This window comes from Diceros bicornis, chromosome 37 (genome assembly GCF_020826845.1).
Source record: "Diceros bicornis minor isolate mBicDic1 chromosome 37, mDicBic1.mat.cur, whole genome shotgun sequence".
Lineage (NCBI taxonomy): Eukaryota > Metazoa > Chordata > Mammalia > Perissodactyla > Rhinocerotidae > Diceros > Diceros bicornis.
Genome location: NC_080776.1, coordinates 5,658,651 through 5,673,879, shown reverse-complemented (window position 1 = coordinate 5,673,879; position 15,229 = coordinate 5,658,651). Strand labels below are relative to the sequence as shown.

The 15,229-nt window shown below is 40.2% G+C and overlaps 1 protein-coding gene across 2 annotated transcripts in view; it reads left to right on the top strand.

The window, feature by feature from the left end:
- Nucleotides 1–15,229, top strand: part of BARD1 (BRCA1 associated RING domain 1) — an 82,147-nt gene that overhangs the window by 19,955 nt on the left and 46,963 nt on the right. For both annotated transcript variants that reach the window (XM_058532949.1, XM_058532950.1), the window contains exon 4: nucleotides 10,987–11,948. In XM_058532949.1, the coding sequence (XP_058388932.1) occupies nucleotides 10,987–11,948 (962 nt within the window). The remainder of the gene's footprint in view (nucleotides 1–10,986; nucleotides 11,949–15,229) is intronic.

The window sequence follows — 15,229 nt, the reverse complement described above, 5'->3', positions numbered from 1 at the left end:
TGTGTTCCCCGCGTCTCTCTTTGGCTTATAGATGGTGGTCTTCATGTTCACACATGTTCTCCCTGTATGCATGTTTGTGTCAAATTTCCACTTTTTGTGAGAACACCGTTCACATTGTATTAGAGTCCCACCTTACTCATCTTTACTAATTGCATCTGTAATGACCCTATTTCCAAATAAGGTCATATTATGAGGTACTGGGGGTTAGGACTTCAGTATATGAATTTAGGGAGGGACACAATTTAACCCATAACAAGTAATGTGACATTTTTTTAATTCAAGTGTAGTTGCCATGCAATATTGTGTTAGTTTCAGGGGTACAACATAGTGATTCCACATTTATTTATACCTTATAAAATGATCACCCTGATAAGACTTGTAACCATGTGTCATCATGTGACTTTTTTTTTTTTTAGTGAGGAAGATTCACTCTGAATTAACACCTGTTGCCAATTTTGCTCTTTTTTTGGGGGGAGGGGTGTTAAGGAAGACTAGCCCTGAGCTAACCTCTGTGCCAATCCTCCTCAATTTTTTATGTGGGTGGCCACCACAGCATGGCTTGATGTGCAGTGTGTAGGTCCACACGCGGGATCCAAACCCGCAAACCCAGGCCGCTGAAGTGGAGCATGCTGGAGTTTAACCACTATGCCACAGGGCCAGCCCCGTGATGGGGCATTTTTTTTTTTTTTTTTGTGAGGAAGATTGGCCCTGAGCTAACATCTGTGGCCAAGCTTCCTCTTTTTGCTGAGGAAGATTAGCCTTGAGCTAACATCTGTGCCAGTCTTTCTCTATTTTGTATATGGGATGCTGCCACACGTGGCTTGATAAGCAGTGCCTAAGTCCGCACCTGGGATTCGAACCTGTGAACCCTGGGGCACTCAAGTGGAGCGCGGGAACTTAACCACTACGCCACCAGGCCGGCCCCCATGATGTGACATTTTTAATGATGGAGCAGAGGAACTTTTGATGGGTTGACTGTAGTCGATTATGGGATACTGGGGTGTGGAGTACCATGGGGTGTAAAGAAGAATTAGACGACGGCTCAGGAAATTTTACTGTAGTTAGTGATGTTTGAATCATCAGTATGGTTTTCATATTTTGTGGACCATGAAATATGAAATACCTTAATATGTCATCATTAAAAAAGATATTTAGGAAAACTGAGTTTAGAACAAGTGTTTGTGTAGGACCTGAGGCCTTTTGGAATGCTGTCTTTCTCATCTAGAGTAGAGGTGGAGTCTGGGGAGAGAATTATGGTGCTTCATTTTCCAAAGGCCATTTTGTGTTCATTTTCCTTATTATGATGAGTAATAATTACGTTAGTTACCATACTTTAGCAGTGCTGGCTTCACCATTTTGGTTATTTTAAGATGAATTGAAATTTCACGGTTTGGATAACATATAATAAGAATTTGAGGAGCTGGAAAGTCATCTTTAATCCCTCTATTCTATAGATGAGGAAATTGAGGACCTGGGTTATGCAGGGCAGTCATATTGTTAGTTCTTGCTTATTGTTTTATCATTTAGCACAATGGTTTTGTTAGAAGTATAGGCATTCATTGTATTTGTTGAATTGAGTTGGAGAAAAATTGCCAGTGCTAAGACTAATTTATATCCCAGAGACCAAACTTAATTAAAACTATTTTAAAACAAATTCTTAGGTTTTGGTTTCAACAATTCATTTTATAATGGTAGCATCCTCCTTTGCTATTTTTATAGAAGATGATAATAAATCTAGAGTATAAACATATTGAAATATAAATTTCTATCCAGATCTGTAATTTCCATGGTGCAAAGCTTTTTTTATTTAAGTTTCACTGTCATCAACTTTTCCTCCTGAGGCCCCCCAAGACAAACTAGCCTTGAAAGGCATTTGAGGGTTTTTGGGGTATTTCCCTTTGTTTCTTTATAGTTTAACTATTCAGTGTATTTTGTGCAGTCCTTTATCTTAGTTTATTATGTAGCAAGTACTTGTAAAACTAAAATGGTATAAGGTGAACTAGGTGAATGCTAGAGGAAGCTAATAGTTGGGGACAAATAATGACTGATCCTCTTTATAATGAGGAAACTGGAAAAGGATCTCATTATAAAATAAGGGTATTAGATTAAGTGATCCCTGAGGTCCAGCTCCAAAATCTTATGGTTCTGTTAAATGGCCAAGTGTTGAAGATGAGGAATTAAGTGGAGTGGTTGGACATCTTTCCCGTTTTCTCTATTTTTTAAAAAAAAAACTCTGTAGTTCACAATTTATCTTCCAAATGAACCTTGTTACTTGCATTTACTATAAAATATATAATTACTGTAATTTAGTTGGGTAATTAGGAAGAACTTGTCAAATCGTGGACATAGTGTATGGTACCCTGGCAATAAGAAGCCTGATTTATAGTAATACTTTCTAAAACGAGCTTCTAAATACTTGAACAGATTTTTCTTGATTCAATGTGCTTTAAAGAGAAGAGATTGTCTGTCATGATTTTTCTGACAACCATTTATGGATAATTTTACCTTATTCTTTGTAAGATAATCTGCTTTCTACTAGTGGAGTTAAGTTTAAAAGTTTTTATTTTCTCCTGCCCCCATCATATTAAATCAGACCTTACAGGTGCTGGTCAGATTCTGTGAAGCATATGTTGGTGTTGGTGACATTTAAGAAAATGCTTTGATTACGCTTTCATAGCATCACAATTTCCTTTTCTGGTTTCAGGAGAGATGCTGGTCTTTCTGTAGCGAATGACATAGTGTTTCATATATGCTGTGACTTTTATAATAGAAGAAGATGAGCGTTTGAATAGCTGTGTTGCTGTTGTTTTTTTTAAATAGAACTGAATACTTCTTAACTTACAAAATAATCATTCTTCAGTGAAGGCGTTAATGTTGCACAGATGGTAGCAAAGTACTTTCCTTTGATTTTTAATAAGGGACTAGTTTGTCAAAGAGATTTCTCAACTTCTGTTGTGAAACCTATAATAGAGAGCAATTTGAAAGGCACACAATGTACATGATTATAATCCTTTGATGTGGATTAATGATAGCTAAATCACATTTTCTAATTGCCTCCCTTTTCTATAGTTTATTATTAAATTTTAAGGAAAAAACTTGGCAAAGTTGCTCCTTAGCAACATGTGTATCTCTGTTCCTTGGTATTTTGTGGTGTACTCAGAAATATTTAAATTCAGAGAATAGAATTCTTTTAAATGTCATCATTAAGAAATTTACTATGGGGCCGGCCCCGTGGGTTAGCGGTTAAGTGCGCGCACTCTGCTACTGGCGGCCCGGGTTGGGATCCCGGGCCCACACCGATGCACTGCTTGTCTGGCCATGCTGTGGCGGCATCCCATATAAAGTAGAGGAAGATGGGCACCGATGTTAGCCTAGGGCCACTCATCCTCAGCCAAAAAAAAAAAAAGAGGAGGATTGGCAGATGTTAGCACAGGGCTGATCTTCCTCACCAGAAAAAAAAAAAGTTTCATAGCTTCCTTTTCTCTTGCTAATATTTTAAAACATGAGAATGTTGAAAAGAAATTTATTCCCAGAAACAATAAGAACATTGAAATTAAAATTATGTTTTCTCAAGTATTAAAACCTCTCAGGAATAAGCACTCTTGACACTTTTATGTAACATCTTAGTCACATCAGACACGTTCATTTCCTACCTGGTGGATGTTTCTAGTTCTTAGGAGTAAGACACACAAGTGGCTGTTGGTTTTCTTCTTAAAGTAACTTAGTTTTAGAACTTGGTTCATTAAAATTTTTCTTTAGGTTCTGTAGTATAAGAAAAGTTTTACAGAGTTCTCTTCAGCTCGAGTGAGAAGTGACTTCTCTGGAAAAAAACCCTAATTCAAGTAGTTTCCTTTTTCTTTCTCTCCTTTATTTTTTTTTTTAATAGAACAAATAAAACATATTCAAAGTGTCCAGTTGGTCGGAGGAGGTTAGTAAGTCTGTGTTAATTTGGAGAGTGACTCCTGGGCACTGTGAAATAATTTGTTAATCCTATCAGGTATGGTGGTTTTCTCCATCTCCTTGCCTTTCCTGAGTTCTTTTTTTTTCTGCCTGAAGTGGGCTTTTGATAGCCCACTGTGTGTGGAGAGAAGATGCTGGCTTGGGAGTTCCCAGACTTCCTCGCCTTTCTTTTTTTTTTTTTGTTCTGAGGAAGACTGGCTCTGAGCTAACATCTATTGCCAATCCTCCTCTTTTTTTTTTTCCCCCAAAGCCCCAGTAGACAGTTGTATGTCACAGTTGCACATCCTTCTAGTTGCTGTGTGTGGGACGCAGCCTCAGCATGGCCGGATGGGAACCCTGGCGGCCAGCAGCGGAGCGCGCGCACTTAACCGCTAAGCCACGGGGCCGGGCCCCCTCCTTTCTTTTTAACTTTAATTCCTTGTCTTAAATGAGAGAATTGGACGAGTGATCATCATGTTTTCTTCTAACCCTTGAAATGAATTCTAACCTCCTTGTATAAATGCTTGTCAGGATTTAAGAGAGGGTATCAAATCTTCTATTCATCAGTATTTTCTGAGCACTGTTTACGTGCTCACCAGTGTGCTGGGCCGGCCGGGGTTGGTTTTATGTCTGCGTGAGGTGGGACGAGGGAATTGTACGGGCATATTTTTTAATGAAAAATGAATGAACTTAAAGGCAAAAACAAAGTAGGACAACTTGAAAGAGGAGGGTCACTGCCAGAATCAGAAAGTGGATGGCTGTACAGCTCATTCACTGACTGTTTCCTGAGCATCCCTTAATGGGCAAGCGTGGGAGGTCTAAAAAAATACAGTAGGTATAGAGGTTATAATATATACAGCACAGAGAAAAACTCACACTGCTCTGTTACAGCGCTGCTTCACCTCCGACAGCCATTCTGTGACACCCACGGGGTGTCCTGCAGTGTAACTCAATTCTGACAGTCGACCTGGAAATGGCGTCAGATCTCACAGGTTAAGGGCTCAGTCCCACAAGACTGCCCCCACCCCCCTCAGATGCCAGTCGCAAGTCCAGATTGTGCTTCTGACTGACCAGCTATACATTGGAGGTTCCCACCACCTCCTCGAGTTTGATTAATTTTCTAGAGTGGCTCACAGAACTCAGGTTAAAACATTTACTTCCTAGATTACTGGCTCATTATAAAAGGATATACCTCAGGAACAGCCAGGTGAAGAGAGGCACACGGCAAGGTATGTGGGAAGGGGCATAGAGCTCCCATACCCTCTCTGGGCCCACCACTCCTGACACCTCCATGTGTTCACCACTGGGAACCCTCCAACTCTGTCCTTTTGGGTTGTTATGGAGGCTTCATTACATAGGTGTGGTTGATTAAATCACTGGCCATGGGTGATTGATTCAGCCTCTAGTAGCTCTCTCCTCCTGGAGGTCAGGGATTGGGACTAAAAGTTCCAACCCTCTAATCATGGTTGGTTCCCTATCGTTCAGGGCTTTCCACAAGTCTCCTTCATTAACATAAACTCTGGTGTGGTTGAAGGGAGCTTGTTATGAATAACTGAAGACACCCATTTCACATTTATCACTCTGGAGCTATTTCAGCAACTGGGAACACAGCTGAATATAACAAAAGATGCCCCTATGGTTCTTATATAGGAAATGATAAGGGTTTTAGGAGCTATGTGCCAGAAGCAGTAGAGACCAAATATATATTTCTTATTATAAAACACAATGTCACATATAGTGTGTACTTAGTGAAAACAGACCTGAGTTCAAATGCCAGCTCTATCACCAACTAAGTGTATGACCTTACACAAGTTTTGTTTTCTATTTGTTTAATTTCCCTAAGAAATATAAGAGAACATTCTCTTTGCAACTGATTAGCAGTATAAAAATGTGTAGAGGAAAATGTGAAAGTCCTCCTCTACCCTCTTCCCCCAACCAAAAAGCAGAAAATCTCTTTCTTTTTCAGAGGTAGTTTTCGTTGTTTAACCTTCTAGTCTTTCTTTCATGAATTTATGAAAATATTTGGACATAAATGCAATAGAAATTTTTAAAACATAAATGAGAGTGTGCTACACATACAAGTGTCTTGAAGATCTCTGCATGTTAGTTGATATTTGTAATGTCTACATAAGATTTCGTAGTATAAATGCTCCATAGTTAACTGATCCTCAGTTTTTGAACACTGACCTCTTTCCTAATTTATGTTATTACAAATATCACTGCGATTAACCTTCTTATACATCTGTGTTTGCAGGCACGTGCATGACTATTTTCTAAGATAGATTACTAGAGGTGAAATGGCTTTATGAAAGGGTATATACATCTGAAATTCCTTGATTTGTTTGCTAATGTTTTATTTAGCAGTTTTGCATCTTCAATCATTATTGGCCAAAGGCCCATCATGGATTCCTGCACACGTAGCAGGTTGTGATATAGGAAAGGAACTCTTGAGCTTGAAATGGCCTGTTTTTTTTTTTTTGTTTTTAAGTTTATTTTTTTAATTTTAATTTTAATTTTTTTTGTGAGGAAGATCAGCCCTGAGCTAACATCCGTGCTAATCCTCCTCTTTTTGCTGAGGAAGACCGGTTCTGAGCTAACATCTATTGCCAATCCACCTCCTTTTTGTCCCCCAAAGCCCCAGTAGATAGTTGTATGTCATAGTTGCACATCCCTCTAGTTGCTATATGTGGGACGCAGCATCAGCGTGGCCGGAGAAGCGCTGCGTCGGTGCGCGCCCGGGATCCGAACCTGGGCCGCCAGTAGCGGAGCGCGTGCACTTAACCGCTAAGCCACAGGGCTGGCCTGGAATGGCCTGTTTTTGAGGGAAGCAGAAATAGGCCTGCTTTTTCTCCATGGGGAGATACTGCCACATCCCTCAAGTTGCTTGCTGCAAACACAGTCCTGAGAGATGGCCCAGGTAAAGAGCAGCCAGGGCCTTGCCTTTTTGGTGCACCCTGCAGGAACGTGCGGGGGTGCTCAGGACCCCTGGCAGATTGTCTCTCCGGGCATCAGTGTTTCTCCTCTAGGTGTGCTCAGTGATGTAAGCCAGAAACTTGCAAATCGTCCTTGTCACCTCTTTCTTCTTGTATTCATTTCATCACCAAATCCTGTAAATTTTATCTCCTAAATATTTTTCAAATCTATTCTTTCTTTGTCTATTCCCACCTCCCTAGTCTGTTATCTCCTACCTATACTCCTAGTTTGGCCTCTTACCGATTATTCTTGCATCCGCTCCTGCCTTTCTCCAGTCTGTTTTCCCACACTCCAGCCAAGAGTGGTCTTTTAAAGACGCGGATGTAGCCATGCCACCTGACTTATATAAAACATTTGATTGGTTTTCCACGCTCTTAGCGTAGGTCTTGAAGTCTTTAACATTGCAGCAAGAATTTGCGTGGTCTGGCTATTGCCTATTTTTATAGTCTCATCTTTATACCACTTTCTTCCTTGGTCTCTGCAAGGCAAGTATACTGGCCGTCTTTTAGTTCCTTAAATTATTATATGCCCTCCTGCTACTGGACCTTTAAACATTTTTATCGTCTCTCCCTTGCCTCTTGGTTTAGCTAATTAGGGTCTTTTAGATTTTGTATTTGATGCTTTTTACTATTTCTACTGCTAGAATGCTTATCAAAGCCACTATTATCTTTCTCTTGGATGATGGCCATGTAATTGGTCACTGTGACCACTCTTTTCTTTCTAAAGTTCCTCCTCCACATAGCAGCCAGACTTATTCTAAAGTGTGAAATATTCTGTCCTTTCCCTGACTTGAGTCTGAGTGAGATCAGCTTGCTTTACCTGGATTATAAGATCCCATTCATTCATCCAGTAAATATTACTTGAGCATCTGCTGTGTGCTAGATGCCACGTAGGCAATGGAGATAGGGCAGGGTAGAAACACCAACTTGCCTTCACAGAGCTGATATTCTGATGGGAAGAGACAGATAAGACACAGAAATATAAGTAAAATAAGTAGGAGGTGAGGGTATGTAAGTTTAAGTAGAGTATCAGGTCTGGTCTCCCAAAAATGTGACATTTGAGCAACGACTTGAAGGTGGGGAGAGAGTGAGCCATGCACATATTTGGGGAAGAGGCCTCCAGGCAGAGGATCAGCAAGTGGGAAGGCTCTGAGGAGGAGCATGCTTGATGTGTTAGAGGAACAACAGGAGGCCCAGTGCCTGGAATGGTAAGAAAGGAGGAGAGAACGGGCAATGAGATCAGGAAGGAGAGGGGAGGATCAGGTTGTCTCTGGCCTTTAGACGACTACTAAGATGTTGACTTTTATTCAGAGTCAGATTGGAAGTCTCTGGAGGGTTTAGTGACATGATCTGACCAATTATAAAAGGACCACTGACTGCTGTGTTCAGAATAGACTTATGGGGCAGGAGGCAAGCACATAATCAGGGAGACGACTTTGGAAAGTGTCATGATCGTCTAGTGAGAGATGAGGTTGTCTTACACCATGGTGGCAGGTGTGGAGGTGGTAGGAAGCAGTCGGATTTTGGATGTATTTTGCAGGTGGCACTGATGGAAGTTGCATTTGGCATATAGGATGTGAGAGAGAGAGCAGAGGCAGGTTTGTCTCTAAGGTTTTTGTGCAGAGCAGCTGGATTATGGATATGCCATTTACTGAGATGGGGGAAAACCGTAGGAGGAGCAGGTTTGGGAGGGTGTGGATCAGAGCTCAGTTTGAGTCATGTTCAGTGTGAGATCCTTGTTAGGAGTAGATCTGCAGGTAAAGTTGGTAAGTAGGCAGTTGAAGATTGGAGTCTGGAGCTCAGGGGGGAGGTCTGGGCTGCACAGATACATTGGGAGTTGGCAGTGTGTAGATGGATAAGGTTACCAAGGCAGTGACTGCAGATAGAGAGGTCCCAGGCCCTCCCACTTCAGAGGTTGGTGGGATGAGGAGTCCCAGCAGAGAAAGCTGGGACTGAGCTCTTTTTGGAATGCTTCTGCTCCCTGCACTTTACGCGCCTGCTCCACGCTCCAGCCACGCTGGCTTTCCATACAGCTAAATATGCTAAACTTGTTCCCATCTTAAGACCTTGGCGCTTGTTCTTCCTTCTGCTTGGGAAACGCTTTCCCAGATCCTTCTGTGGCTGCTTCCCTCTTGTCATTGAGGTCTCAACTCAAAGTGAGCTCTCCAGAGAGGCCTTCCTTGATGACCTTAGCTAAAGCAGCAAGGTGTTTGTTCAAAAGAGTGCTCACCCACAACATGTGACACCTGTCTCCTTAGGCACGACGAGCGGTGACTCTTTTTCTAACTCTCATTTTAATTCCTGACTATAAATATGTATTTTTTAAAAAACTTCTTTTTAAAGTATAACATGCTGTCGTAAGTGTATAGCTTAATGAATTCTCACAAACTGAGCTCACCCAGAGGAATTAACGGTGCTCTAGAGGCTGCCCTTGTTGCCCCCGTCCAGTTACTGCCTCCTTTCCCCACAGGGATAACCTCCATTCTGCCCTAACACATTGCATTAGTTTTAGCAATTTTTATTTACTCTTTTGTATCTTGCTTCTTTTGCTCAAGAGTGTGTTTGACTATGTAGTTATACTTCATTTATTCTCATTAGTTTTTGGTTTGCATAGTTTAAAGTTATATTAGATGGTACCCGCGTGACTATTATCTTTTATCCCCTAGATTCACTTTGTCTGAAATAAGCTGAAATCAGATAGTGTGAGTCCTCCAACTTTGTTATTCTTGGTATTGTATTGGCTGTTCTAGGTCTTTTGCCATCCCATATTATAGTTTCTTTGCTTTTCCATGTGAATTTTGGAATTAGCTTGAATCTTTTTACAAAAAAAAGCCTGCTGGAATTTTCACTGGGATTGTGTTATTGTCTGTAGATCTGTTTGGGAGAATTGACTTAACAATATTGAGTCTTCTAATTCGTGAACATGGTGTGTCTGTCCATTTGTGTAGCGTTTCTTTCAATAAATATTCTGTAATTTTCAGAAAAAAGAACTTACGTTGATATTTTGTTAGATTTATATTTAAGTATTTTATGTTTTTTTGGTACTATTATAAATGGTACTGTTTTTTAAATTTTCAGTTTACATTTGTTTATTGTTAGTACATAGAAATACAGATGAAGTTGAACTTGGTATATTGAGCTTGTACTCCATGACCTTGTTAAAGTCACTCATTAGTTTATTAATTTTTTTTTTTAAAGATTTCTTTTAAAGATTGAGATGTTCTACATAGTGACTCAAGTCAGCTGTGAATAGATACAGCTTTATATCTTCCTTTACAATCTGTGTGCCTTTTATATCTTTTCCTTACTTTTCTGTACTGTCTAGGACTTTAGTATAATGTTGAGTAGGAGTGGTGAGAGTAGACATCTTTGCCTATTATTCTTGATAATAGTAACAAGATAATAGGAACAAAATAGTAGTTCCAGTCTTTCACCATTAAGCTTGATAATAGCTGTGTGTGTTTTTGTAGTTGACCTTCATCAGGTTGAAGAAGTTCCCTTCTATCCATAATTTGCTGAGTCTCTCTTAAAATCATGAATGGATGTTGGATTTTGTCAGATGTTTTTTTTTCTGTGTCTGCTGAGAAAAACACATGGTTTTCCTTTAGTTTGTTGATATAGTGTATTATTTTAATTGTCAAAAGTCTTTTTTTAAAATTAAGCACCAATTAACAAGTCTTAGTTTTTTTGACTACTATTTATTAAATTCCATATCTGTCTGTTTATTTATTTAGTATATCTTTTCTCCATGGCTTGTATCACCACTGGCATACTGTATGTTCTACTTATTTATTTGTACATTCTGTCTATCCCCAATGAAATATATGTTTTGTGTTTTGTTCTCTGCTGTATCTCCAGTTCCTAGAACATTGTCTGGTATAAAGTCAGATTCAGTAAATATTTGTTGAATGAGTGAATATCTGCTCTCAAGGAGTTTATAGTCTAGGAGGGGAGAAAGAGGTACAAAGAGGAAAGGTGATACACCTTAGGAGAACTATAAACAGAATTCTCTGGGAGCTCAAGATGGAAGAGAATAATCATGTAACAAATTCCTTTCCTTTTTTTTTTAAATCAGATTTAAAAGAAGATACATCTAGGAAAAGTTTATTTGATGATGCAGAAAGTAAGAAGAATTCAATAAAAATGTGGTTTAGTCCTCGAAGTAAGAAGGTCAGATATGTTGTGACTAAAGTTTCAGTGCAAACCCAGCCTCAAATGATAAATGATGAAAATGCTCAGCAGGGCTCAGTGTATGAATATGTTTCTCCAAGTCCTACAGGAGATGGTTCAGAGACGGCTAAAAAGGCTCCTACAAGATCTAGAAAAAAGCAAAAAAAGAAAACTTTAGCTGAAATCAACCAAAAATGGAGTTTAGAGGTAGAAAAAGAAGACAGTGAACTTGATTCCAAAGAGGAATGTAAGGAAAAGCTGGTATCCTTCTGTAGCCAACCATCTATTATTGCTAGTCCGCAGATAAATGGTGAGATAGACTTACTAGCAAGCGGCTCTGTAACAGAATCCGAAGGTTTTGGAAGCTTAACTGAAGTCTCTTTACCACTGGCTGAGCAAATAGAGTCTCCGGAAAATAAGAGCAGGGATGAAGTAGTGACTCCTGAGAAGAATCTCTGTGAAAAGTATCTTTCGTCTAAGAAATCCTTGCCATTAGGTCATAATGGAAAACGTGGGCGTCACAACAGACTTTCCAGTCCCGTGTCTAAGAGATGTAGAAACAACGTTCTGAGCACCGGTGGAAATTCTGTCAAGCAAACAAGGCTCTCAGAAAACACACCATTGCCTGGCTGTTCTTCACCACCTTCAAGCAAACTTAAAGTTGATGACACGTTAGGGAGGAAAAGCAGTATTCTAGCGGATGAATCTGTTAGTCTTTCACCAGGTACACCACCTTCTACACTGAATAGTTCAAGTTACAGACGAATGATGTCCAGCCCCTCAGCAATGAAGCTGTTGCCTAGAAGCCTTATGGCTGTGAAAAGAAATCATAGAGGAGAGACTCTGCTCCATATTGCTTCCATTAAGGTAGGATACTTATTCTGAAATACAGTTTTGGAATGAGACCAACAATAAAACAATTTCCTTGGGGTTTGTGAAAAATGACATAAGACTACTAGGATAATTAACCTGTCATAGATGTGATACTTGTGACCCAGAGGAACAAAATTCACATGGACTGTGTCCCCACCTCAGTTAGAGTTGTGGCCCCTGAGCCCAAGGAGCATGATCTTGCAGGAGAAAACCAATATTTCAATATTTCAGCCCCTACTTTTCCAAGTGCATTTGTTTTTGTCTGTCCCATAATGGTTTGGTTCAGTTTTCACTATTTTGTTTACCCATTCTTCTCATGCTTTTTGAATATAGACAATTGCCAAGTTACTGCTGGGGGCAACACGTCTTTACCTAGCAAAGGAGCTGGGGGCAGTGTGGGAGGCCACAGCTTCCATTTACATTTGACACTCCTAGTGGGCACTGCCAGGATTCGGAAGGTTGAAAGATGTGGTCCTTACATTTCACCAATGACCTAGAAATGTGGTTGTCAGAAATGGCTCCTGTGGTTCAACACCAAGGAGCTTCCCCATGCCTCATGGCCAGCTATTACTTTTACTAGCCTGTTCATTGAAGTTAATTCTCCATATTTATTGCCTCAAAACCTGGGGTGTGGCAGGGTCCGTTGTTTGGAACCTGGCCGGTTGGCGGAGCACGAGGGGCTCTTGCAGTGGTTAATCTCTGAAACCGACATGAGCGCTGTGTGTGCAGGGCCGCAGTTAGCTCCAATAGCTTTACAGACTTTGATCTGGCATTCCATGCAAGCGTTAATGAAAGTATAATACGAGAGGGCTTAGTACTAAATTAGGGTAGCTTTTATGATCTGTCAGTAAATTCACTGGAAAATCCTTGGGTCTTTTGCACGGATAGAGAACTTTGGGAGGTCTGGAAGGAGCCCTTGGAGGCCCCCAAACGTGAGGCTGGTGAGCAACATAAAACGTCTGGGAAGAACATGGAGTAGACGTTCAATCCAGGGATTCCTGTATTTTTGTGTGGAGAAAGGGAAAAGCACAAAAATGAATTTATCCCAACTGTTAGTGTTTTATTTTTTTCCTTGCTTATCTTCTAATAAATGATGAATGTAGAATACTCTATATCTGATACCAGTGACGGGAGAACATGCATGACTGTATGTGAGGGATTACATATCCTTTGAGCAGCTTGAATTTTCGGAGTTGGTTCTGGTTACATTTTAGTTTGATTTTTGCAAAGCATGATTTTAAAAATCAGACCATATATATATTGTTTTTTTTTTTGAGGAAGATTAGCCCTGAGCTAACATCTATTGCCAATCTACCTCTTTTTGCTGAGGAAGACTGGCCCTGAGCTAGCGTCTGTGTCCATCTTCCTCTACTTTATGTGGGACGCCTGCCACAGCATGGCTTGATGAGCGGTGCGTAGGTCCGCACCTGGGATCTGAACTTGTGAACCTGAGGCCACCGAAGCAGAGCGTGTGAACTTTACACCACCGGGCTGGCCCCCAGACTATATTTTTTTTCTTCTTTGTTTTATATGTTAAATGCATAATAATGCATAATAATATTAATGCCTAATACATATATACGTTAGCCATTATAATCTTAACACTAAAATGCTATTAATGCTTCATAGACGTTAAGTAGCTAGCATAATAATTATTATTTTTTGTTCGTTTTTCTGACTATTACATAAGAATGTAGGCTGCTTTAGTTTCTGCATTTTGTTCTCTGGGAATTACTTTCGGACCACCAGGCAGGCATCCACTTACATTGGTAGAGAATTTTTTTCAACCATAAGAATAATTTGTCTTTCTTAGTGAGGATCTCGAGGACCTAAGAGTCTAGGCTGTGGTTTGGCAAAGTCTTTCTTAAAGGGCAATTGGAGTAAATATTTTTAGCTTTGCTGGGCACGTCGTCATAATCGCTATTCAGGTCTGCCTCGAATGCAGAAGCAGCCGTGGACAATCTGTGAGCCAAGAAAACCTCACGTGCAAAATCAGACGTCTGACCCACAGGCATCTGTAGGTCGTAGTTGGCCTGTCCTTGGCCCAGGCCATGGAGGAAAGCCCAGCAGAATCTTAAGACAGGAAAAAATGGTGGCGTGAGGCTGTCCTGGTGAATTTTCCCCATTGATGTTCAAGATTGCGTCATACAAGTTCTGTCAGTTTATCAATGTGCTTAGAAAGTGTCTTGCCAAAGTTAGGATTACCCCTTTTGATTCTCTTGAACTTATCAAATACTATTATTGTCATTAGTTGGCAGATTCTGATATAATACGTTTAGAAAAGTTAATTGATTTCTATTGTTTTTGAAATCACTGTTTAACAGTAGTGTTCTCTTTTAAAAATTTATTATGAGTTGAATGTATGCCCCCATCTCAGCTTGATTTTAACAGTCAGAACAAATTCTTGAAGAAAAAAACCAATGGAATTATCAGTGTATTTATCTTTTTATAAATAGTATTCATTTCATTTTCTGTCCTAATTTTTTCATTTGCAGCCAAGAATGAATAGTCTGTGTGTACTAGAAAACCGAACATTGTAATTCTGCTGTCTTATTTATGCTTTATACCCGATGGCTGCAGAAAAGGATTTGAGGTGGCTCTAGAGTTAAAACTACTATGCAGTGGACCAAGGAGCAGGGAGAGAAGACAGAGTTACTGCGCTGAGTAATGATCATAGACCTGATGACCTTTCAGGCATCCAGAGTAAATAAGGGAAAGTACCAGGGTTTTGCTGTAAAGATAGATTTTGTTGTTGTTGTTGTTGTTGTAGTGTTATTTTCCCTCAAGCATCCTGGCGGACTTCCAGTTTCCGTTGTTTCTCTCGGATTTTAAGCATGCATGGTTGCACTGTGCATGCTCAGTGTGTGCAGTGGGGCCAGAGAACCCCGTGGTAGTTTTCACTGTTCTCTTGGGCTAGTTAGCTTCCTCTCCTGCAGTTATGGCTTTGCAGAATCATTTCTGAAACTGATAATATTATTAATAGAATTCTTTAGTATCTTGTCCCACACTTACCTCTGGGCATCTTTGTTGGCCATAACCTTTCCATGGCTACCACTCGAGTGGACGCTACTTGTCTTTTCTTGCCCTGACCACTCTCAATAGCTTCCCATTGCTGTCACGACAAATTACCACAAATTTAATGACTTAAAACAAGGCAAATTTATTTTCTTACATTCTGTAGGTCAGAAGTCTGGAATTTAGTCACCAGACTCAAATCAGTCTGTCAGCTGTGCTCCTTTCTGGAGGCTCTAGGAGGGACCCCGTTTCCTCGGTTG